Source organism: Heterodontus francisci, chromosome 5 (genome assembly GCF_036365525.1).
Source record: "Heterodontus francisci isolate sHetFra1 chromosome 5, sHetFra1.hap1, whole genome shotgun sequence".
Lineage (NCBI taxonomy): Eukaryota > Metazoa > Chordata > Chondrichthyes > Heterodontiformes > Heterodontidae > Heterodontus > Heterodontus francisci.
The window spans coordinates 30,358,245-30,382,356 of NC_090375.1; the positions used below are offsets into that span (position 1 = coordinate 30,358,245).

Below are 24,112 nucleotides of genomic sequence, written 5' to 3' on the forward strand. Positions count from 1 at the left end.
AAATAATAGGGATTTCAATTTACCTAATATCAACTGGGATAATCTTAGTGCAAAAGGCTTAAAGGGGGAGGAATACTTAAAATGCATACAGGAGAGCTTTTTGAGCCAGTACCGAGAAAGTGCTGCAAGAGAAGGGGCAGTACTGAACCTAATCCTAGGGAACGAAACTAGACAAGTGGTAGAAGTGTCAGTGGGACAGCATTTCGGGGATAGTGACCATAACTCTGTAAGATTTAAGTCAGTTATGGAAAAGGACAAAAACGGGATAGAAATAAAGGTACTGAATTGAGGAAGGCCGATTTCAATTTGATAAAACAGGATCTGGCCAAAGTGGACTGGAAGCAGCTACTTGTAGGAGAGTCTACATCAGGCCAGTGGGAGGCATTCAAAGAGGAAATAGTGAGAGCTCAGAGCCAACATGTACCCTTTAAGGTGAAGGGTAGGACCAACACGTCCAGGGAACCCTGGATGTCAAGGGATATAGAGTATTGGATCAGGAAAAAAAAGGAGGCTTATAGCAGATTTGGAGCGCTGAAAACTGTGGAGGCATTAGAGGAGTGTAGAAAGTGCAGGGGGGTACCTAAAAAAGTAATTAGGAGAGCGAAGAAGGGACATGAAAAAGCATTGGCAGTCAATATAAAGGAAATATAAGTATATTAAGGGCAAGAGGATAACCAGGGAAAGAGTTGGGCCCATTAGGGACCAAAGTGGCAATCTGCGTGTGGAGCCGGAGGACATAGGTGAGGTTTTAAATGATTACTTTTCATCTGTTTTCACTGTTGAGAACGATGATGTAGGTGTAGAGATCAGGGAGGGGGATTGCGATATACTTGAACATATTAACATTGAAAGGGAGGAAGTATTAGCTGCTTTCGCAGGCTTACAAGTGGATAAATCCCCAGGCCCAGATGAGATGTACCCCAGGCTGTTATGTGAGGCAAGGGAGGTGATAGCAGGGGCACTGACATAAATTTTCAAATCTTCTCTGGCCACAGGAGAGGTGCCACAGGACTGGAGGACAGCGAATGTGGTATCATTATTCAAGAAGGGTAGCAGGAATAAACCAGGTAATTACAGGCTGGTGAGTCTTAACATCAGTAGTTGGGAAACTATTGGAAAAATTCTGAGGGACAGGATTAATCTCCACTTGGAGATGCAGGGAATAATCAGGGATAGTCAGCACGGCTTTGTCAGGGGGAGATCGTGTCTAACTAACTTGATTGAATTTTTCGAGGAGGTGACTAGATGTGTAGATGAGGGTAAAGCAGTTGATGTAGTCTACATGGACTTCAGTAAGGCTTTTGATAAGGTCCCACATGGGAGATTGGTTAAGAAGGTAAGAGCCCATGGGATCCAGGGCAATTTGGCAAATTGGATCCAAAATTGGCTTAGTGGCAGGAAACAGAGGGTAATGGTCGAGGGTTGTTTTTGTGAGTGGAAGCCTGTGACCAGTGGTATACCACAGGGATCGGTTATGGGACCCTTGCTATTTGTAGTGTACATTAATGATTTAGATGTGAATATAGGAGGTGTGATCAGTAACTTTACAGATGACACTAAAATGGGTGGTGTTGTAAATAGTGAGGAGGAAAGCCTTAGATTACAGGACGATATAGATGGGCTGGTAAGATGGGCAGAGCAGTGGCAAATGGAAGTTAATCCTGAGAAGTGTGAGGTGATGCATTTTGGGAGGACTAACAAGGCAAGGGAATATACAATGGATGGTAGGACCCTAGGAAATACAGAGAGTCAGAGGGACCTTGGTGTACTTGCCCATAGATCACTGAAGCCAGCAGCACAGGTAGAGAAGGTGGTTAGGAAGGCATATGGGATACTTGCCTTTATTACCTGAGGCATAGAATATAAGAACAGGGAGGTTATGATGGAGCTGTATAAAACACTAGTTAGGCCACAGCTGGAGTACTGTGTACAGTTCTGGTCACCACACTATAGGAAGGGAGACTGAAAAGGCTATGGTCATTTTCCTTAGAACAGAGAAGGATGAGGGAGCACATGATTGAGGTACACAAAATTATGAGAGGCATTGATAGGTTAGATAGGAAGAGACTTTTTCCCTTAGCAGAGGGGTCAATAACCAGGGGGCATAGATTTAAGGTAAGGGGCAGGAGGTTTAGAGGGAATTTGAGGAAAACATTTTTCACCCAGAGGGTGGTTGGAATCTGGAACACACTGCCTGAAGAGGTGGTAGAGGCAGGAACCCTCACAACATTTAAGAAGTATTTAGATGAGCACTTGAAATGCCATAGCATACAAGGCTACGGGCCAAGTGCTGGAAAATGGGACTAGAATAGTTAGCTGCTTGACGGCCAGCACAGGCACGATGGGCCAAAGGGCCTGTTATTGTGCTGTATGACTCTATGATGGCCAGTGTCCAATTGGATAAAAAAATTGGCTTAAGGACAGAAAACAGCGAGTCATGGTAAATGGTTGTTTTACAGAGTGGAGTACAGTAGACAGCGGTGTTCCGCAAGGGTCAATGCTCGGGCCACTGCTTTTTTGATATACATAAATGACTTGGCTATTGGAATACAGAGCAGAATCTCAAAATTTGCTGATGACACCAAACTTAGAGGAGTGACAAACAGTGAGGATGATATAAACTGCCTGCAACAGCTCACAGATAGGCTAGCAGAATGAGCAGACAAGTGGCAGATGGAACTTAATACAGACAAGTGTGAGGTGATACATTTTAGCAGAAGCGATAGGGTGAGGCAATATAGATTTAATTGCGCAGTTCTAAAGAGTGTGCAGGAATAGAGGGACCTGGGGGTGCATGTGCATCGATTTTTAAAGGTGGATGAACATATTGAGAGAGTGGTTAGCATGCATATGGGATCTTGGGCTTCATAAATAGAGGCATTGAGTACAAAAGCAGGGAAGTTATTCTGAGCCTTTAGAAAGTTTTATAAAGGCCTCAACTAGAGTATTGTGTACAGTTGTGGTCACCATACTTTAGGAAAGATGTGAGGATCCTTGACAGGGTGCAGAGGAGATCTACCAGAATGGTTCCAGGGATAGGAGATTTAGTTACAAGGTTAGGTTGGAAAAGCTGGGATTGTTCTTCCTGGAGCAGAGGAGATTGAGGGGAGATTTGATAGAGGTGTACAAGATTATGACAGGTTTAGATAAGTTAGATAAGGAAGAACTGTTCCCATTAACTGATGATACAAGGACTGGGGGACACAGATTGAAGGTTTTGGTTAAGAGATGTTGGGGTATGTGAGGAAGAACTTTTGTATGCAGAGAGTGGTAACGACCTGGAACTCATTTCCCCAAGGGTGGTGGAAACTGAAACAATAAATGACTTCGAAAGGAAACTGGATAGGCACTTGAAGGAAATAAAATTGCAGGGCTACAGGGATCGAGTAGGGAGTGGGACTGACTGGATTGCTCTGAGGAGAGCTGGCATGGACTCAATGGGCTGAATGGCTTCCTTCTATGCCGTAAATGACTCTATGGCTCTATGACAAAAAAGTCAGGGCTTTTTAAATGCTAAAAAATCAGTTTTGAGTCATTTGTGCTGGTCTCACCCCACTTCTAAAGAGTTGATTCATCCTCCAATTGGTTAATGTAAGCTGCACTCATATTACTGTTTGCACATTTCCAAGCAACACAGAAATCCAGTGGGGTCTGTAATCTAACTGGCCTACTCTGAAAAACATGTGGGGAAGGATGCTCTTTCAATATTGAGTCTTGCAAAATCATTAAACTGTCATTTGTAAAATAAGTTTACGATTTTATTCAGTCCAGCACATAGGGTAAAGCTTGACCCCAATGAAGTCGTAAAGATCACAGTTAACTAAGTCATGCTTTCTGGAATTTCAGGGAGGCTCAGTTCATATTTTCAGGAAGGGATGAGTGGTGACAGAAGTTAGATGCAGTTTATGACGCAACAATATCACCATATCATCAAATATGTCACTGCACAGCTCCATTTACAAAGCTGGTAAAATGACATGGAATGCATTTTACTAGGAGGTTCCTGTTTATGATATAAAATCCCGATGGAAAAAATGGTGCATTGGTTAGTATATCCACATGCAGTAATATTTCTATTGTGCTGACAGAAGATTCCAACTGGCTGATGTCGTAGTTGGGACTAACCTCACCAAGGCAGACTGCAAATGTTTTCTTCACGCTTTCCAAGCTGCAAGGCTGAAGGACCTTGGTATCAGTTACTGAGTCAAGTGACAAGGCATCAAGGAACAAATTTCGAGGAGTGTGGAACCTGTCACCTTCATTCAGAGCAAAGGATGCAGCATGTTCTCTGCCTGGCTGTTTCTCAGATTCCAGAAAAGGCCTGTGGCCTTGCAAGCGACGACAGTGAATGCTCTCTCGTGCTGGACATTGCCCGAAGGCTTCCAACACTGGCTCCTGTTGGTCAGTGAAATGGCTTTCTCCTCTCCAGGGTTTGGCCTCTGTCTGAAGCTGCATTAGGAACACAAGAGGGTCGTTTCTAACAGGCAAATGTTTTAACAGCTGAAATTGAAATGGAAGCAGCTGTTGGGATGTGGCATTATGTTGTAATGGTTGCACATGAATCACTAGTACTCCGTTGCCTCAACAGCATAGTGGTCAGGATGCTCACAAGTTTGGCATCCATGCAGTGACCTAGGATCTTTGTTTCCCCTATTCCAAATGCACTGATAGAGATTCATGACTTAACTTCACAGAAGCCCAGTACAAAAAGGCTGGCAGAATGTTACAAGGACTATGCCTAATGCTCAAAGTGTTACTCGCTACCTCATTGCATTGTGATCACTGTAGCAATAGCTAGATTTAAGGTTGCCATGCTTTGTTAAAACCAGATGAGAAGCAGAGGAGGATAGGCGATCATAGTTCAAGATCTGATGTTTGTTTTGTTGCTGATGAAAATGAATTCCTTAATAATTAATAATAGCTTCTGCATCACAAGCCACAAAAGTAACCAGAAATGATGCATCTTATTCTAATAACATATTTTTACATTTAGAGATCGGCATAAACCTTATCTAAAAGTTAGTCTGTCCAGTTCAAAGTCACAACTCCAGTGAGAGAACATACTATAGGTATGTTATTCTCATTCTCGCAAAGTAGTTTAACATTCGCATACAAATGAGATGTTGTATTTCTTCCTTTGAGCAACATTGTCCTTTTAGTGTTTCAGTCATCTTGGTCAGGTGCTTTCCCCCCTCTTCTGTTGTACTTAATACTTTGCCTTGAACCATACCTTGGTTCTTGAGGCAGAAGCCCTAAGCAGGAACAATGAAAGAATGCAACATTACATAGGAACAATTTAACAAAGCTCCGAAAGATTAAAAAGATAACCAAAGAGAAGGAACTTTGTAGGTGACAGTTTAAATTATGTTCAAAAGATGAGAATGATCATATTTACCACGCTTAAAAGTCTGATATTCTTACTTATTCTATCAAACCTCCATTTACAATTGAGTTACACGCAGTGTGCCGAAGGGCCTGTTTCTATGCTGTACGACTCTACAACTTCATCAACATTTTTTTTTAAAATTTAGTAACATTTGATGGAACAAGCTCATGCTTTTATGATCAACCTTGATCCCATATTACTCACCTTCCAACCATACCTTGTAATCCCTTCTTTTTCCAGAAACATAACTAGTTTCCCTGGATCCATCTATACTGTGATATTCAACAGACTTCCTGCATAACATTTAACACTAATAATTAGCCCTTAGGTAGGGAAGTTTTCCGTCTCATTCCAATCTTACTCATTTTTAATGAAAACTGAAAATGGTGGAAACACTCAGCAGGTCAGAAAGCATCTGTAGGGAGCGAAACAGAATTAACGTTTCAAGGTCGATGACCTTTCATAAGAACTGGAAGATGTAGTAGATGAACAGCTTTTAAGCAAATGCACCCAGGAAAAGGGTGGCAGGAAAAGAATAAAAGGAAGAGGTCTGTGTTAGGGTGGAGGGAAGGAGTTATTAAATGCCAAACAAGTGATGCTGCAAGGAAAAAGGGAGTGATAAATAGACAACTCTAGAAACAAAAGATGGGTCCGAGAATGTATAAATGGTTACAGCAGAATAGCAGAGTGTGAGGGAAGCATGAAAATCTGGCAAAGGAAAGGCTATCGTGGCCTGGAAATGTGGGTCACATAGACCCCAGGGGAGAAGAAGCAGCTCCCCCCGCCCCCCCACAATAGGTCATCCACACTCCAAGCCCTAACCCACACCTCCTCCACTCTCAATAGCTCTGATGCAACTGTCCTCCATTACCAGACCTGCTGTCAGAGAGAATATGGAATTGGTAGACAAGGTCTCAAGATGTTAAACTCAATGTTATGGCCAGGTGGTTTAAAGTGCCTAGCAGAAAGATGAGATTCTGTTCCTTGAGGTTGTGCTCAGCTTCATTGGAACAGCTTAGGAGGCCAAGGTCAAAGAGGTCAGAGTATAAGTGGAATGGTGAATTAAAGTTTAAACAACTGGAAGGTCAGACTCATGCTTCTGGTCTGAAGGCATTCAGCAGTCACTCAAACTACATATGGTTTAAGCAATGTAGTGGACACTGCATTGTGAGCAGCAAATGCAATATGCAAAATTCGAAGACGTACAAGTAAATTACTGTATCACCCAGTAGGAGTGTTTGGGGGCTTGGATGATGGCAAGGGAGGAGGTGAAAGGGCAGGAGGTGATTTTTTTAACTTGTATTTTTGGATAGTTCACTACAATGAACTGGTTGCCTGGATTTACTTTCTCAGTCCCCTTCCTAACCTAGAGAGATGTCATTTTAGTCACTGCACATTTTTCACCTTCTTAACGGTTCTGTATAATTTAGATTCCTGATGACTAGAATCATCTTGTTTGCTAGTTCCACACTCTCTCAATGTCTTTGGCTTGGTAACCAGTACTCCAGATAGGGTCAGACAAATAACTACATGACAACAAAATAACCTTTTTAGATTTGTACTCTATTCTTCTGCCAACACAACTTATTACGCCTCAAGAACAGTGAGGGATGGGCAACAAATGCTGGCCTTGCCAGTGACACATTCCATGAAATAATAAAAAAAGTTGTTTCAATTTTAGTGCAATCATGCAATTTGACGGATAATGTCATAGAATTAGCAATAATAACCTATAATCTCTTTCCTGATCAGCAAGCTGTATGACTGTTCCATTCACCACAATTTTGGACTCCTGCTCTTGTACTAATTACACTTGTCCGTATTGAACTGTATTTACCACTTCCTGGACCAGCTACCTAAAGATCCAATTCCTGGTAAACGTGGTTGCCGAGTTGATGATCACTTGTACCACTTTCTGTGTTAAGAGTCATGAAGCAAATGGTTGTTTTAGATATTCAGTTCTTTGTTAAGACCAACAGGTGTAATATTTTTCATGGTTTGCCTGTGCAAATTCTCACCTCAGTATCACAAAATAAACAATATAAAGTTAAGGAAAAACCCAAGTCGTTTTATAAGTATATTAAGGGCAAGAGGATAACCAAGGAAAAAGTGGGGCCCATTAGGGATCAAAGAGGCAATCTGTGTGTGGAGCCGGAGAAGATAGGTGAGGTTTTGAATGATTACTTTTCATCTGTGTTCACTATGGAGAGGGAGGATGTAGGTGTAGTGATCAGGGAGGGGGACTGTGATATACTTGATCAAATTAGCATTGAAAAGGAGGAAGTGTTAGCTGTATTAGCGGGCTTAAAGGTGGATAAGTCCCCAGGCCCAGATGAGATGTATCCCAGGCTGCTACCTGAGGCAAGGGAGGAGATAGCAGGGGCTCTGACACAAATTTTCAAATCCTCTCTGCCCACAGGACAGGTGCCAGAGGACTGGAGTACAGCAAATGGATAGCACTATTCAAGAAGGGTAGCAGAGATAAACCAGGCAATTACAGGCCGGTGAGTCTAATATCAGTGGTGGGGAAATTATTGGAAAAAATTCTGAAAGACTGGATTAATTTCCACTTGGAGAGGCAGGGATTAATCAGGGATAGTCAGCATGGCTTTGACAGGGGGAGATAGTGTCTAACAAATTTGATTGAATTTTTCAAGCAGGTGACTAGATGTGTAGATGACGGTAAAGTAGTTGATTTAGTCTACATGGACTTCATTGAGGCTTTGATAAGGTCCCGCATGGAAGATTGGTTAAGAAGGTAAGAGCCCATGGGATCCAGGGTAATTTGGCAAATTGGATCCAAAATTGGCTTAGTGGAAGCAGGCAGAGGGTGATGGTCAAGGGTTGTTTTTGAGAATGGAGGCCTGTGACCAGTGGGGTACCGCAGGGATCGGTGCTGGGACCCTTACTGTTTGTAGTGTACATTAATGGTTTAGACGTGAATATAGAGGTATGATCAATAAGTTCGCAGACGACACGAAAATTGGTTGTGTCGTAAATAGTGAGGAGGAAAGCCTTAGATTACAGGACGATATAGATGGCTGGTAAGATGGGTGGAGCAGTGGCAAATGGAATTTAATCCTGAGAAGTGTGAGGTGATGCACTTTGGGAGGACTAACGAGGAAAGGGAATATACAGTGGATGGTAGGACCCTAGGGAGCACAGAGGGACCATAGATCACTGAAGGCAGCAGTACAGGTAGATAAGGTGGTTAGGAAGGCATATGGGATACTTGCCTTTTATTAGCCGAGGCATAGAATATAAGAGCAGGGAGGTTATGTTAGTGCTGTATAAAACACTGGTTACGCCACAGCTGGAGTACTGTGTACAGTTCTGGGCACCACACTATAGGAAAGATGTGATTGCACTGGAGAGGGTGCAGAGGAGATTCAGCAGGATGTTGCCTGGGCTGGAGCATTTCAGCTATGAAGAGAGACTGGATAGGCTAGGGCTGTTTTCCTTGGAGCAGAGAAGGCTGAGGGGGGCACCTGATTGAGGTATACAAAATTATGAGGGGCACTGATAGGTTAGATAGGAAGAAACCTCTTCCTTTAGCAGAGAGGTCAATAACCAGTGGGCATAGATTTAAGGTAAGGGGCAGGAGGTTTAGAGGAGAATTGAGGAAAATCTTTTTCACCCAGAGGGTGTTTAGAATCTGGAACACACTGCCTGAAGTGGTGGTAGAAGCAGGAACCCTCACAACATTGAAGAAATATTTAGATGAGCACTTGAAACGCCATAGCATACAAGGCTAGGGGCCAAGTGCTGGAAAATGGGATTAGATTGGACGGGTGCTTGATGGTCGGCGCAGGCGCGTTGGGCCGAAGGGCCTGTTTCTGTGCTGTAAAACTCTATGACTCTATATTGCCCACCAAGCAAAATTTCTATGTCATCAGCTATTATTATGGGAACAGAGGAACAGCGGGCAGAAATTAGGTCCATTCAGTGATTATGTTACTTTCACTAGAACAAGAACTCTGAGAAAGTAAAAACAACACTAGTTTGCAGGACTAGAACATGCTCACAGAGGATTACATATTTAATCACCCAGTGTGCGTGACTGGAACATGTTCATAGAGGATTAGATGGTCAATTACCCAGTGTGCATTACTGGAATCTGCTTAGAGAGGCTTAGATTTTCGAGATGAAACAATTTTTGCTGAAACTTAGGAAGCACAGATGAGTGGGTCACAACAGAGATGAGGTCACCTTACCTTTGACCTCAATTGGATATTCTTTGGCCTCCTTGTCACGAGAGACAATGGGTAAGCGCCTGGAGGTGGTCAGTGGTTTGTGAAGCAGCGCCTGGAGTGGCTATAAAGGCCAATTCTAGAGTGACAGACTCTTCCACAGGTGCTGCAGATAAAATTGGTTGTCGGGGCTGTTACACAGTTGGCTCTCCCCTTGCGCTTCTGTCTTTTTTCCTGCCAACTGCTAAGTCTCTTCGACTCGCCACGCTTTAGCCCCGCCTTTATGGTTGCCCGCCAGCTCCGGCGATCGCTGGCAACTGACTTCCACGACTTGTGATCAATGTCACAGGACTTCATGTCGCGTTTGCAGACGTCTTTAAAGCGGAGACAAGGACGGCCGGTGGGTCTGATACCAGTGACGAGCTCGCTGTACAATGTGTCCTTGGGGATCCTGCCATCTTCCACGCGGCTCACATGGCCAAGTCATCTCAGGCGCCGCTGGCTTAGTAGGGTGTATATGCTGGGGATGTTGGCCGCCTCGAGGACTTCTATGTTGGAGATACGGTCCTGCCACCTGATGCCAAGGATTCTCCGGAGGCAGCGAAGATGGAATGAATTGACGTCGCTCTTGGCTGACATACGTTGTCCAGGCCTCGCTGCCATAGAGCAAGGTACTGAGGACACAGGCTTGATACACTTGGACTTTTGTGTTCTGTGTCAATGCGCCATTTTCCCACACTCTCTTGGCCAGTCTGGACATAGCAGAGGAAGCCTTTCCGATGCGCTTGTTGAATTCTGCATCGAGAGACAGGTTACTGGTGATAGTTGAGCCTAGGTAGGTGAACCCTTGAACCACTTCCAGAGTGTGGTCGCCGATATTTATGGACAGGGCACTTCTGATGTCCTGTCCCATGATGTTCATTTTCTTGAGGCTGATGGTTAGGCCAAATTCGGTGCAGGCAGCCGCAATCCTGTCGATGAGTCTCAGCAGACACTCTTCAGTGTGAGATGTTAAAGCAGCATCGTCAGCAAAGAGGAGTTTCCTGATGAGGACTTTCCGTACTTTGGTCTTCGCTCTTTGATGGGCAAGGTTGAACAACCTGCCACCTGATCTTGTGTGGAGGAAAATTCCTTCTTCTGAAGACTTGAACGCATGTGAGAGCAGCAGGGAGAAGACAATCCCAAACAGTGTAGGTGCGAGAACACAGCCCTGTTTCACACCACTCAGGATGGGAAAGAGGTCTGATGAGGCTGAATTGTGCCTTTCATATTGTCATGGAATGAGGTGATGATACTTAGTAGCTTTGGTGGGCATCCAATCTTTACTGGTAGTCTGAAGAGACCACATCTGCTGGCGAGGTCAAAGGCTTTGGTGAGATCAATGAAAGCAACATAGAGGGGCATCTGTTGTTCACGGCATTTCTCCTGTAGCTGGCGAAGGGAGAACAGCATGTCAATGGTGGATCTCTCTGCTCGAAAGCCACACTGTGCCTCAGGGTAGACATGCTCAGCCAGCTTCTGGAGCCTGTTTAAAGCGACTCGAGCGAAGACTTTCCCCACTATGCTGAGCAGGGAGATTCCACGGTAGTTGTTGCAGTCACCGAGGTCACCCTTGTTCTTATCGAGGGTGATAATATTGGCATCGCGCATGTCCTGTGGTCCTGCTCCCTCGTCCCAGCACAGGCAAAGCAGTTCGTACAGAGCTGAAAGTATAGCGGCATTGGCACTCTTGATGATTTCAGGGGTAATCCCATCCTTCCCAGGGGCTTTTCCGCTGGCTAGAGAATCAATGGCATCACTGAGTTCCGATTTTGTTGGCTGTACATCCAGCTCATCCATGACTGGCAGAGACTGGGCTGCATTGAGGGCGGTCTCAGTGACATTTTCCCTGGAGTACAGTTCTAGGTAGTGTTCCACCCAGCGGTCCACTTCCTTGCATTGGTCAGTGATTGTGTCCCCTGATTTAGATTTGAGGGGGGCAATCTTCTTGATGGTTGGCCCAAAAGCTCTCTTCATGCCCTCATACATTCCTCTGATATTTCCGGTGTCAGAGGCCAGCTGAATATGACTGCATTGGTGTTGCCAGTAGTCATTTGCGCAGCACCTGGCTGCTCTTTGTGCAGCGCTTCTGGCTGGTTTAAGTGCTACGGATGTTAACTTGCTGGAGGCTTTCTTGTAGTTCAGCAGTGCAATGCGCTTAGCGGCTATGACAGGTTCCAGCTCTTCAATGTGAGATTGAAACCAATCTGCATTCCGCTTCACACGTTTGCCATAGGTGGTCATTGCTGAGTCATAGATGGCCTCTCTGATGTGGGCCCACTTGGTCCCTGCATCCCCTGTGTGAGTGTTTAGGAGGGCTTTCTCAAGTGAATTTAGAAACTTACATAACATCTGTGGATGAGAAATTCTGCTAGTGTTGATGCGCTGGCGGCCCTTCTGCTTGGAGTGATGCAGCTTCTTTGGTTTGAGGCTAACCTTGCTGCACACCAGGGAGTGGTCGGTGTCGCAGTCCACACTGTGGAAGCTGTGTGTGATTTGAACGCTGTTTAAAGAGGCTCGCCTTGTGACAATGAGGTCCAGCTGGTGCCAACGACGTGATCTTGGGTGCCTCCAAGAAACCTGGTGACAGGGTTTAGTGTGAAAGAATGAGTTGGTGATGCAGAGGTTATGATAGCCACACAACTCAAGCAGTCTCTGTCCATTCTCATTCATCCTACCAATGCCATAGCGCCCAAGGCAGGAGAACCATGAGTCATGGTCGGCCCCAACCCTGGCATTAAAGTCCCCCAGCAGGAACAGGTGTTCAGTGTTGGGGATGCTACTAATGATATAATGGAGCTCCTCGTAGAACTGGTCTTTAGCTTCAGGTGGGGAGTAGAGTGTTGGAGCATAGATGCTGAGTAGGTGTACTAGACCAGAGGCGGTGAACAGTCGGATGGACAGTCTGCGTTCCGAGCCATTTGAGGGTGGCTCTATCATGCTGAGCAAAGAGTTTCTGATGGCGATGCCCACTCCATGCTGTCTTGGTTCTTCAGGATCCCTACCCTGCCAGAAGAAGGTGTAGTCTTGCTCTCTTAGAGATCCGCTCGCAGGGAGGCGTGTCTCCTGAAGTGCTGCAATGTCCACATTGAGTCTACTGAGCTTGTTGTTAATGATGGCGGTCTTCCGAGAATCGTTGATTTGTGTAAGGTCTTCCGACAGGCCAGGACACATAGTTCTGATGATCCAGCTTGCAAAACGAAGGGCTGGTACCTTCTTTCCTTTTTTGGTCCTGTTGTTTGGTGCGGTGTTGCAGTCCACTTGTCGGGCAATGACCCTGAGCTCCAAGCACCCATTGAAGTAGGTAGATTGTGGCGGGACAGAACCTTACTGACCGGGGGGCTGCCCGGTTTGAGGCGGGCGGTAGCTGTCCAGTGAGATGCGATGACCTCTCCCACCTACAAAGGCAACCCGTGGTGCCCAATCTCTATGCCAATTGAGCTGGACTTATAACCCGTAACTGCTGCCTTCCGTGTTAATTTGGTCGCTGTGAGGCGACTGTGGAGTGACCTCTCCATGGCGTATGCCTGGACGGATGTATGGAGGTTGTGAGTCGCCCAAGCGTCAAAACCCCCCCTCTCGGCCTTCCTGGTGGGTTCCAAAGCAGTTTGGCACTGGTATGACTGTAGGAACTGCCAGAAACATGCCATGTTTCAATTGGATCAGCATAATGCTAAGCAGCATTAACTCCGGACCCCATGAAGTCTCATGGCATCAGGTCAAACATGGGCAAGGTAACCTACTGATTACCACCTACTGCCCTCCCTCAGCTGATGAGTCAGTACTCCTCCATATTGAACACCATTTGGAGGAAGCACTGAGGGTGGCAAGGGCACAAAATGTACTCTGGATGGGGGACTTCAATGTCCATCACCAAGAGTGGCTCGGTAGCACCACTCCTGATCGAGCTGGCTGACTACTAAAGGACATATCTGCTAGACTGGGTCTGCGGCAAGTGGTGAGGGAACCAACACGAGGGAAAAACATACTTGACCTTGTCCTCACCAATCTGCCTGCCGCAGATGTTTCTGTTCATGACTGTATTGGTAGGAGTGACCACCGCACAGTCCTTGTGGAGACGAAGTCCCGCCTTCACATTGAGGATACCGTCCATTGTGTTGTGTGGCACTATCACCGTGCTAAATGGGATAGATTTCGAACAGATCTAGCAATGCAAAACTGGGCATCCATGAGGCGCTGTGGGCCATCAGCAGCAGCAGAATTATACTCAACCACAATCTGTAACCTCATGGCTCGGCTTATCCCCTACTCTACCATTATCATCATGCCAGGAGACCAACCCTGGTTCAATGAAGAGTGCAGGAGGGCATGCCAGGAGCAGCACCAGGCATACCTCAAAATGAGGTGAGAACCTGGTGAAGCTACAACCCAGGACTACTTGCATACCAAACTGCATAAGCAGCATGCAATAGACAGAGCCAAGCGATCCCATAACCAACGGATCAGATCTAAGCTCTGCAGTCCTGCCACATCCAGCCATGAATGGTAATGGAAAATTAAACAACTAACTGGAGGAGGTGGCTCCACAAATGTCCCCATCCTCAATGATAGGGGAGCCCAGCACATCAGTGCGAAAGATAAGGCTGAAGCATTTGCAACAATCTTCAGCCAGAAGTGCCAAGTTGATGATCCATCACGGCCTCCTCCTGAAGTCCCCAGCATTACAGATGCCAGACTTCAGCCAATTTGATTTCCTCCGCGTGATATCAAGAAATGAATGAAGGCACTGGATACTGCAAAGGCTATGGGTCCTGACAATATTCCGGCAATAGTACTGAAGACATGTGCTCCAGAACTTGCCGCACCCCTAGCTAAGCTGTTCCAGTACAGCCACAACACTGGCATCTACCCGGCAATGTGGAAAATTGCCCAGTTATGTCCTGTACACAAAAAGCAGGACAAGTCCAATCCAGCCAAATACCGCCCCATCAGTCTACTCTCAATCATCAGTAAAGTGATGGAATGTGTCATCAACAGTGCCATCAAGCAGCACTTGCTTAGCAATAACCTGCTCAGTGATGCTCAGTTTCAGTTCCGCCAGGGCCACTCAGCTCCTGACCTCATTACAGCCTTGGTTCAAACATGGACAAAAGAGCTGAACTCAAGAGGTGAGATGAGAGTGAATGCCCTTGACATCACGGCAGCATTAGACCGAGTATGGCATCAAGGAGCACTAGCAAAACTGGAGTCAATGGGAATCAGGGGGAAAACTCTGCTGGTTGGAGTCATACCTAGTGCAAAGGAAGATGGCTGTGGTTGTTGGAGGTCAATCATCTGAGCTCCAGGACATCACTGCAGGATTTCCTCAGGGTAGTGTCCCAGGCCCAACCATCTTCAGCTGCTTCATCAATGACCTTCCTTCCATCATAGGGTCAGAAGTGGGGATGTTCACTGATGATTGCACAATGTTCAACACCATCTGCAATTCCTCAAATACTGAAGCAGTCCGTGTAGAAATGCAGCAAGACCTGGACAATATCTAGGCTTGGGCTGACAAGTGGCAAGTAACATTTGCGCCACACAAGTGCCAGGCAATGACCATCTCCAACAAGAGAGAATCTAACCATCTCCCCTTGACATTCAATGGCATTACCATCGCTGAATCCCCCAATATCAACATCCTAGGGGCTACCATTGACCAGAAACTGAACTGGAGTAGTCATATAAATACCGTGGCTACAAGAGCAGGTCAGAGGCTGGGAATCCTCAAAGTCTACAAGGTAAAAGTCAGGAGTGTGATGGAATACTGTCCACTTGCCTGGATGGGTGCAGCTCCAACAACACTCAAGAAGCTCAACACCATCCAGAACAAAGCTGCCCGCTTGATTGGCACCCCATCTACAAATATTCACTCCCTCCACCACCGACACACTGTGGCAGCAGTGTGTACCATCTACAAGATGCATTGCAGCAACGCACCAAGGCTCCTCAGACAGCACCTTCCAAACCTACGACCTCTACAACCTCGAAGGACAAGAGCAGCAGATGCATGGGAACATCACCACCTGCAAGTTCCCGTCCAAGTCACACACCATCCTGACTTGGAACTATATTGCCGTTCTTTCACTGTCACTGGGTCAAAATCCTGGAACTCTCTTCCTAACAGCACTGTGGGTGTACCAACCCCACATGGACTGCAGCGGTTCAAGAAGGCAGCTCACCACCACCTTCTCAAGGGCAATTAGGAATGAGCAATAAATGCTGGCCTGGCCAGCGATGCCCACATCCCACGAATGAATTTTTAAAAAAAGGGAAAGTTGTGTGCAAGGATAACACACTGTTTTGTTGTGCCCTGCCCACCTTGCTTAGTCCTGTTGGTAGGTGTCTATCACCCATTATGCACTGACAAATCCCTTCCCTGTTTGTAATAAGCAAATCCTATTCTGCACTCTTCAGTTCACCAGCCATCCTTCGCTGATAATTCCCAGCCCATAACATATTCTTTACCTGAATCTTTGTAGTTATTTACATGTTAAAATTAAAATGTCTTGAAAGGAAAAAAATATACTAACATACAAAATTGATGGATAGGAAAAAGACAAGCTGGTCCATCAAGCCTGCCCCACACTCGAAAGCACAAGAAGCAGAAAGCTTTGTTAGTGTAAGTCCAGTGAAAATTTAACATCTCCCCCTCCCACCGCACCCCCCCACCTCCACCCCACAGGTTTCATTCAGGCCACTCAAGAAAAATAAAATTCTGCCAACTTTGCCTCCAGTGCTGGAAGTGTGGTTTAAATGGAAACTGTGACACAGTACCTTATATATTCAAGTTGCTTTGCTGTTGGTATGTGCAAACATTCTTTAAGCTTTAGACTGGCAAAAGCTAGTGGCCAAATGAGGCGTGTGAAATAATAAAAGGCTAAAAAAATCTGTTTATATTAAATCAGTATTATCTTACTCATTCAAAAACTTCAGATCATTATTATTACTGTTCTCCCTATCACAAGAAACCTAATCAGGCAGCTCACAACTCAATTACAGCGAGGCCCTGAAGGAGACGGCAAGTTTTCTTGTGGACAGATCAGCCAAGTGCTGAGTTTACCACTCCCCTCTTTGCTCCTAGGAAGACGAGTGCTTGTTTGTGTTTCTGAACCAATATTTCTTCGAGAGATTGAAAATCTGGAGTGAACAGTCATGAAGAATGGACGATTCAACCCACTGTGGCACTGCCTTTCACAGCTCAGCACTGCTGCGCGAGGCAGAACACAATGTACTAACAATGAGATCACAAGCACAAATTTCTCAGCAGAAATGTGCCAAATATATAATCTTTTACAATATGCAGCATTAATGGGTTGGTGGGAAGGTTTTAAGCAGCAAATGTAAGCATGAGAGTGCCCAACTCCTGTCCAAGTTTTGAGACACTGACTAAAGTAAGCTGCCTTTAGAGAAAACCGACAGACCTTAAAACCACCATAAACTTAATACCCCAGACAGTGACACCATTATATTGTTTTGAACAGCTCCCAGCTGTTAATAATATGGGTTGTGACACAGAATTCACAGTTAAACTCAAGCAAGCTTCATTCAATGGCCAACCCTGTGTCACTTCCCACGAGGCCAAGCTTTGTGCTAAATGGCTGAGATATTCAGGGTTTAAGGAGCTTCATAAATTGTCAATTTTTCCATGAAGGAAGCTCCCTTTAATCTTTATCCTGCAACTACTGTTCGGTTATCCTCAAAACAATCCTTTCCCTCCCCCATCGCTGAAGCATAATCCCTTCTATTAAAAATAATTGGCTTTCTCTGCACACAAATCTCCCAGCTGTCAGTGGTTCTGTACAGTAATAAAGGGGGTAGTGGTCAAAAATATTTTTTAATTTCATTATCAAACAGGGACAGGCGTAGTACTAATCCACGTCAGACATCCTTTCATCCACAAAGACTAATTGCACAGGAAGCTAACTGTACATGATTACACCCTTTCTATATATTACAAGCCAGATACTGGAAACCAGAACATTGTCTATTGTTTTATTCATCAATACTTTATTATTTAAATTTGATTTCTAACTGCAAGATCTGTGCTGCTAGAAGTTTCTATCTAATACTTCACCAAATGGAGTAGCAGTCTCTCTCACAGATATTTCCAGCCACATTCTACAGCAATGCTGAGCTTCTGAAAAGTGACATTTTTCACATTCCTGACAGTCAATTGAACCTGCCTCTGCACTAGCACAATCATACTCCAGCTCTCCGCGAAAGAATAGCGTCAATAGATTTACAGATGAATCAAATATCAAAGTTAAAATGAAAAACTGCGGATGCAAAAAATGCGTGGAAAGGAACAACAGGTTAATCAGCATCTGAAAGAGAAAACGGATAGGTTAACATTTTAGTGACCTTCATCAACTGTGCCGTTCCAGCATGTTCTTTTCCAATTGAAGATGAATCCACCATTTTGTCACCTATATGCTGCAAACCAAACTAACAAGTTAGTCATAAATCAAAGACTAGCGGTGCTGAGGTGTTACGTTAGTTTAAAGCTATGCCAGTACATGCGTTTTATATATGCTCCGATTTTGTTTCTGTGTTGGTTTTGATGTTTAATTTTTTATATTTAATAATGAAGATGTCAGCCCTGCTATCAAGGCACTTGAATATTGGTATTTCAGTGCAGAGCTTTTTGTTTTAATGTGTTTTGTAACCTTGTGATGGATATGCATTTGCAAATGAAACCGGTGTGAGAGCACTGTCAGACTGCCTCTGCTCTATTAGCAAATGACTCAGGAAACCATCTGGTTCCCCATTAACTTCTATCTCCTGTTTAGTTCTGCTGTCATCTTCCATCTGTTGTTTCTCTTTCTTTGTCTCCAGGCCACTCCCAACTCTACTGTCATGAGGGTGTGAAATATATTATATCAATTTATCTCCTGACAGCACCAGGTAAGGGTGGACCCTCGTCTCCTCCCTGTGCTGGCTCCAGACTAAACCTTTCAAAATGCCTAGGTGGATGAACACATGGCCTTGAAGGGGTTTTGACAGTTTTGCAAACAGGGTGGGTAGTCAAGTAAAATCGACTGGGTTACTTACCCACCATGGCCCGTCGTCTTCAATTCAATTTTAATCTGAGCAGGCAGCAAAAACAACCGTTTACTGTCCCTCATTACATATGCAGATCAGGGTCTGATGATGCCATCAGCTCCTGACCGTGATTAGAATTCCATCCTGAGGCAGGCAGCCATTGTGGCTTTCTTACCAGGTAAAGTCAAGTGAGAAGATGATCGGAATCAAAACAGGTCATTCAAGATAAAATTTTACTTGCCTCTCGTGGGTCCCATGAGCAGGAGTGCTCCTCCAGTCTCCACAAGGAAAGTTTAGGCCTCCCTGCTCCAGTCTTCCTCCCACCATTTCTCTACCGTGAGACTCCCTCCCCATCACCTTACTGAGCATCAGTGGGTGGCCAAATGACACATGAATTTCAGAAGGCCAGCAGTCGCTTTCCGCCCTGTTCTCACTCATTCCGGGCAGGAAGTCAGTCCACAGCATGCTGATGAGGCCCAGCAGTTAAAATGGCCTCTTCTGCTTTTGATCCTCTTCTCACCTGTCCTTAGCTGACAGGAAAAGAGTAGCTTCCCCACTCAGGTCAGAGTTAAGATGGTGCTGGGGGCCCGCTGATATCATCTGACGCCAATGTGCATGAATATAGAAGGACCCCTCTGGTTTATGCTGGGGGCTTTTGCTGCCTGTTCAGAAGATCAGGTTTAAATTGAAATGGCATGAACCAGGGAGGGCTTTGACGAGTTAGTCGTCCAGTTGCTTTTAACTGCTTGCATGCCCAGTTTCCGCTGGGAAAGTATGGTTAAAATTGACCATAAGAGTTTTACTGTAATATATAGATGTCATTCTGCTGCAGCTAGGCAGGTATCTAACTGAAACCCATGGTTTCCTTAGCAAAAACCCTTAGTCAATTAAAATCCCTGCCCTTATGTCTGAATCCAATTGCTGTCTACAAATCTAACTTTCTGATGATTTTGTGCACACTTTTGCGTCAATTTTTCCCACAGTAAATTCCCACATACACATTTCACATGTGAACTTTAGCCATCATGGTAGATTGATGAACCAATTGGTTCATTCAATATATTTTCTTATAAAACCTTTGTCCACAATTGTTTCTCCCTCAGGAACTGAAATTTTTAATTCCCAAAGTTAAAATGTTAAAACAAAGTCAAAAGAATCAGAACATTACATATTTCACAATAACATGATTACATTTACCAACTGAATTATTTTTGTAACTCTGTTAGCTGAAGATAGATCCTGTAGACTGAACATTAGCAGTGTCTGCAATTTTCCAGGATGCGCCAGTAGCATTTCACCTGGCCAAAAGATAGAATGTTTTTCACTGAGTCTTTAACAAAACCTATTTTGTTAGTTTCAAAAATACCTGAAGCAAGGTTTGACACAGGCACAAATCTTTATTCTCTGTTTTGTAAAATAGAGAAAACAGGCTGATTGCAGTCTCTTTAGCACCCTATTTTTTTGTCGTAATGGTGCAGTAGGAGATGAAGGTGCAACTGGAGGACTTAACACTCTGTTGTCACTGACCTGAAGCTTTCTACGATCTTGTCGTACGTGGGGAAATAGGCACCTGGCGCCTCTGTGACGTATATATGACCCGGAAGTAACTTTGAATGGAGAACGCTGCACAAGTCCACCAACTGGAACTGTATAGAAAACAGCTAAACCGGTAGTCATCAAAGGAATGGCTGAAGGCAGCTATGAAACTGCCGCAGCTGAGTGTTGTTAAGATTGACTGGCCCTCCTGTTTAGATCGCAACTGGTGGCTTGGCTCCTGGAGGAAACCACTGGAGATCCCTCCCTGCTGTGTATTCCCCTTGGCTGATTTCACTACTGGGCCTCATTAAAATAAAACCAGTAATCTGCCAGTGCTAAACACACGCTGAAAAGGCAGCTCACTGATTTTATTTTAATGAGAGCCAATCTCCCATAATCGACCAACAATCCAGAACATTTCACAATGGAAGTTTGAGAATTTGAAAAGTAAAGTTTCCATGAAGCTGCCTATCATAAAAACCCAACTGGTTCACTGATGAAGAAACAATTTTTTATTCAAGGTCTGTGGGTGTCACTGGCAAGGCCAACAATTATTGCCCATCCTTAATTGTCATGAGAAGTTGGTGATGAGCTGCCTTCTTGAACTACTGTAGTCCATATGGATTCCAGTTTTTTTCTGCAGTGGTATTAATACAACTGAGTGGATCACTAGGCCATTTCAGGCAGCAGTTAGGAGTCAGCCCATTACCAAGGGTGTGAGGTCACATATAGGCCAGACTGAGTAAAGAAAGCAGGTTTTCTTCTCTGAAGGATAATAGTGAGCCAGCTGGCTTTCAACAACAATCCATTAGTTTCATGATCTCCATTGTTAACAGTAGCTTTTCCATTCCAGATTTGTTTAATTAACTGAATTTAACAACTGCTGTGGTAGGATGTGAACTCATATCTCTAGACTGAGCAGCCATGGAGACGGTGGCAGCTCCCGGTGCAGCACCTACCTGAGGCCCCGGAGCGTTGCTGGACCCAGGCCATGGGTAGGTCAGGGCGGGAGGGGTTTCGCACGGCAGGGTTCGTGGGGGGACGGGGGTGTAGTGGAGTCGTTAGCAAGGGCAGGGGGGTGGTGGCTCTCAGCGGGCCTCCCCTTCCCAATGCCGGGTCCCCACCCCGCCCCGGGTCGGGAAGCAGCCCGCACGGTTTTTTGTGCCTGCTTCCCATGTGGCGACAGGACTGCCTGCCGCACGGCATAAAATTCCCCCCATGGACACAGGAATCCATAATGTTAAAAAGTTGACAGAAAAATGTATTCAAAAAGATGGCAACAGTATGTTTTTTTTGATTATATATGAAAGGCTTATATTTTTCACAGAGTAAAGTACAGTGTGATAGAATTCAAGGCAAAACACCAGCAAAAGTCCCAGACTACCATTTACTTTTGCTGATAACAACTTTTACCTCCTGATTTTTTAAAAAACTGAATTTAAATTTTCAAAAAGCCACAGTTGGATTTGAACTCACATTGTGCAGGTTATTAGCCCAGCAACAGAACCCCTGCACTACCATACCCCATTTCAGATTGATATTAATGCTTATATTTCACTTTCTCTGGCTTGTGAGTGACATTTCCGTGGGTTGTAAAGACAAATATTAGCAACAAATGCATCAACGTGTTGAATTTATGAAATTTGCTCCGTCCATCACTTATTGTTTAAAACAAGATACCGCTTTCACTAAAATATCAGACTGAGGCATTTCATAATGGATGCACAAACCCGCTGGTCACTAATATTGCAGACAGATTTCAGCCCTTTGGTGTCCTAGATCTGGCTCTGCTCCTGCTTTCCCAGGGTCCTGTTTATTGGCGGTCTTACTAACCTGCAGCTACATGGTGCCACAAAAGCAATATGAGACGGAGGGTTGTGGTTGATATCCATTTTCAGGTGAGTACATGTGCACAGTGGTTTAATCAGCAGGCACACGCACTCAACCAAAACCCTGATTAAATGCAGCATTCTCACATAAAGTCCAGATTTTCTTTCAAATGCTTTAATCAGAAGATTTTCAGATTTGTCAAGTTGAAGTTGACAGCATGCAAAGTGGGACAATAAATGGAGATATGAGGAGCTGATCCCTGACTACAGCGGTGAGCAAAATATTCAGAATTGGCAATGCCAACCTAAGGTATGAAACAGCCTCTGGAAAAAGAGCAGGTGAAGGAAGGAAATTTTAGCATTCACGTCACCATAATTCCAAAGTTATCATTTCACCCACTGATTAAAGGAAGACTTCCTCTGATCACCGTCTGCTCGTGGTGTCATCAATGCAGTGGGAACATTTCCTGAGGAAGGATTTTCATATTCATTGGGGTAGTGATTGGCGTAAATCCTATGTAAGATGCGATTAATCTGTTGCGGTACGTGGAAATTAGAGTGCAGCTTTTAAATCTGCTGGTGGGCTGACTTCCTATAGAGATCCCTTGTGGGACCTGATATGAGTCATAATAGTTGCAGCCACAGAGAGAGCAGTGCAGGTAGAGGAGCTTGACTGAAGATCCTTATGCAGTAAGTGACAAAGTTGCCCTACTGCCTCTTTGATGAAGCTCACTGTTCTTACATACATTTCATCGTATGACATGTGCTGCCTGTAGATTCTACAACGTGAATAGCATTCAGTGAGATGCTGCCTGATTCTCCTCTGCTCCATCCTGTTCTGCTCCTCCTCCTCCATGATAATGGAGAACAAGGGTATTCCTGTAGGTAATGCTGTTGAGAAGCCCGGACTGCAGTTAAGGGGGTGAAGATCTGCTGGTGGGCTGACTCTATCAGAAGCCATGCGAAGCAAGTCCAGGTATATCCGAAAAAGCAAAAAAAATCTGGCCCAAAATGTGTTTCGCAGCAGCACTGAAACTCAGAAACTGAGTATCATCAGAATCAGAAACCGCTCACTTTCATTTATAAAAGGAGGGCACATTGTGGGAAGGGCTAGTGAGAATAAGGGAGTAACTTTACAGAACAACGCTGGCTGCCACATTTTGTGCCTAATTTTCCTGCCACAAAAATGCACTCGCATTTTTTATAGTGCTTTTCACAACCTCAAGACGCCCAAAAGCTCTTTACAGCCAACACAGTAGTTTTTTGAGGAGTAGTCGCTGCTTGAAAGTAGGAATTCTGTAGTGGAAATAGGCTGAAAATGGTGAGGAAATTAATTCCCCCTGTCCAATGTTTATGATTTCTCCTGAAACCATTAAGGTGCCTAAACGAACTGGTTTATGACTGCATTAACAAATAGTGACCAGGGGAAAGTTTTCCTATTGTGTACAACATTTAAGTACTGTGCTACTTACATACATAGGAACAGGGGTAGGCCATTCAGCCCCTCGAGCCTGTCCCGCCATTCAATGAGATCATGGATGATCCACGGCCTAACTCCATATACCTGCCTTTGGCCCATATCCCTTAATATCTTTGCTTAACAAAAATCTATCTATCTCAGATTTATAATTAATAACTGTTCTAGCTTCAACTACTGTTTGTGGGAGAGAGATCCAAACCTCTCCCGCCCTTTGCGTGAAGAAGTGCTTCCTAACATCTCTCCTGAACGATCTGCTCCTAATTTTTAGACTATGCCCCCTAGTTTCTGAATCTCCAACCAGTGGAAATAGTTTATCTTTATCTAGCCTGTCTTTTCCTGTTAATATCTTGAAGACTTCGATCAGATCACCCCTTAACCTTCTAAATTCTAGCGAAAACAGGCCTAATTTGTGTAATCTCTCCTCGTAACTTAACCCCTGTAGTCCAGGTATCATTCTTGTAAACCTACGTTGCATTCCCTCCAAGGCCAATATATCCTTCCTAAGGTGTGGTGCCCAGAACTGCTCACAGTACTCCAAGTGGAGTCTAACCAGGGTTTTGTACAGCTGCAGCATAACCTCTGTGTCTTTATATTCCAACCCTCTAGA

General features: G+C 44.7%; 1 protein-coding gene across 2 annotated transcripts in view; it reads right to left on the reverse strand.

Moving 5' to 3' along the window:
- Positions 1 to 24,112, reverse strand: part of LOC137369792 (microtubule cross-linking factor 1) — a 244,490-nt gene that overhangs the window by 43,597 nt on the left and 176,781 nt on the right. Inside the window, exon 12 of one of the 2 annotated variants that reach the window (XM_068031271.1) lies at positions 4,126 to 4,449. The exons of the other annotated variant lie outside the window; for it this stretch is intronic. Within the exon in view, the coding sequence (XP_067887372.1) occupies positions 4,126 to 4,449 (324 nt within the window). The remainder of the gene's footprint in view (positions 1 to 4,125; positions 4,450 to 24,112) is intronic. 2 annotated transcript variants of the gene reach the window in all.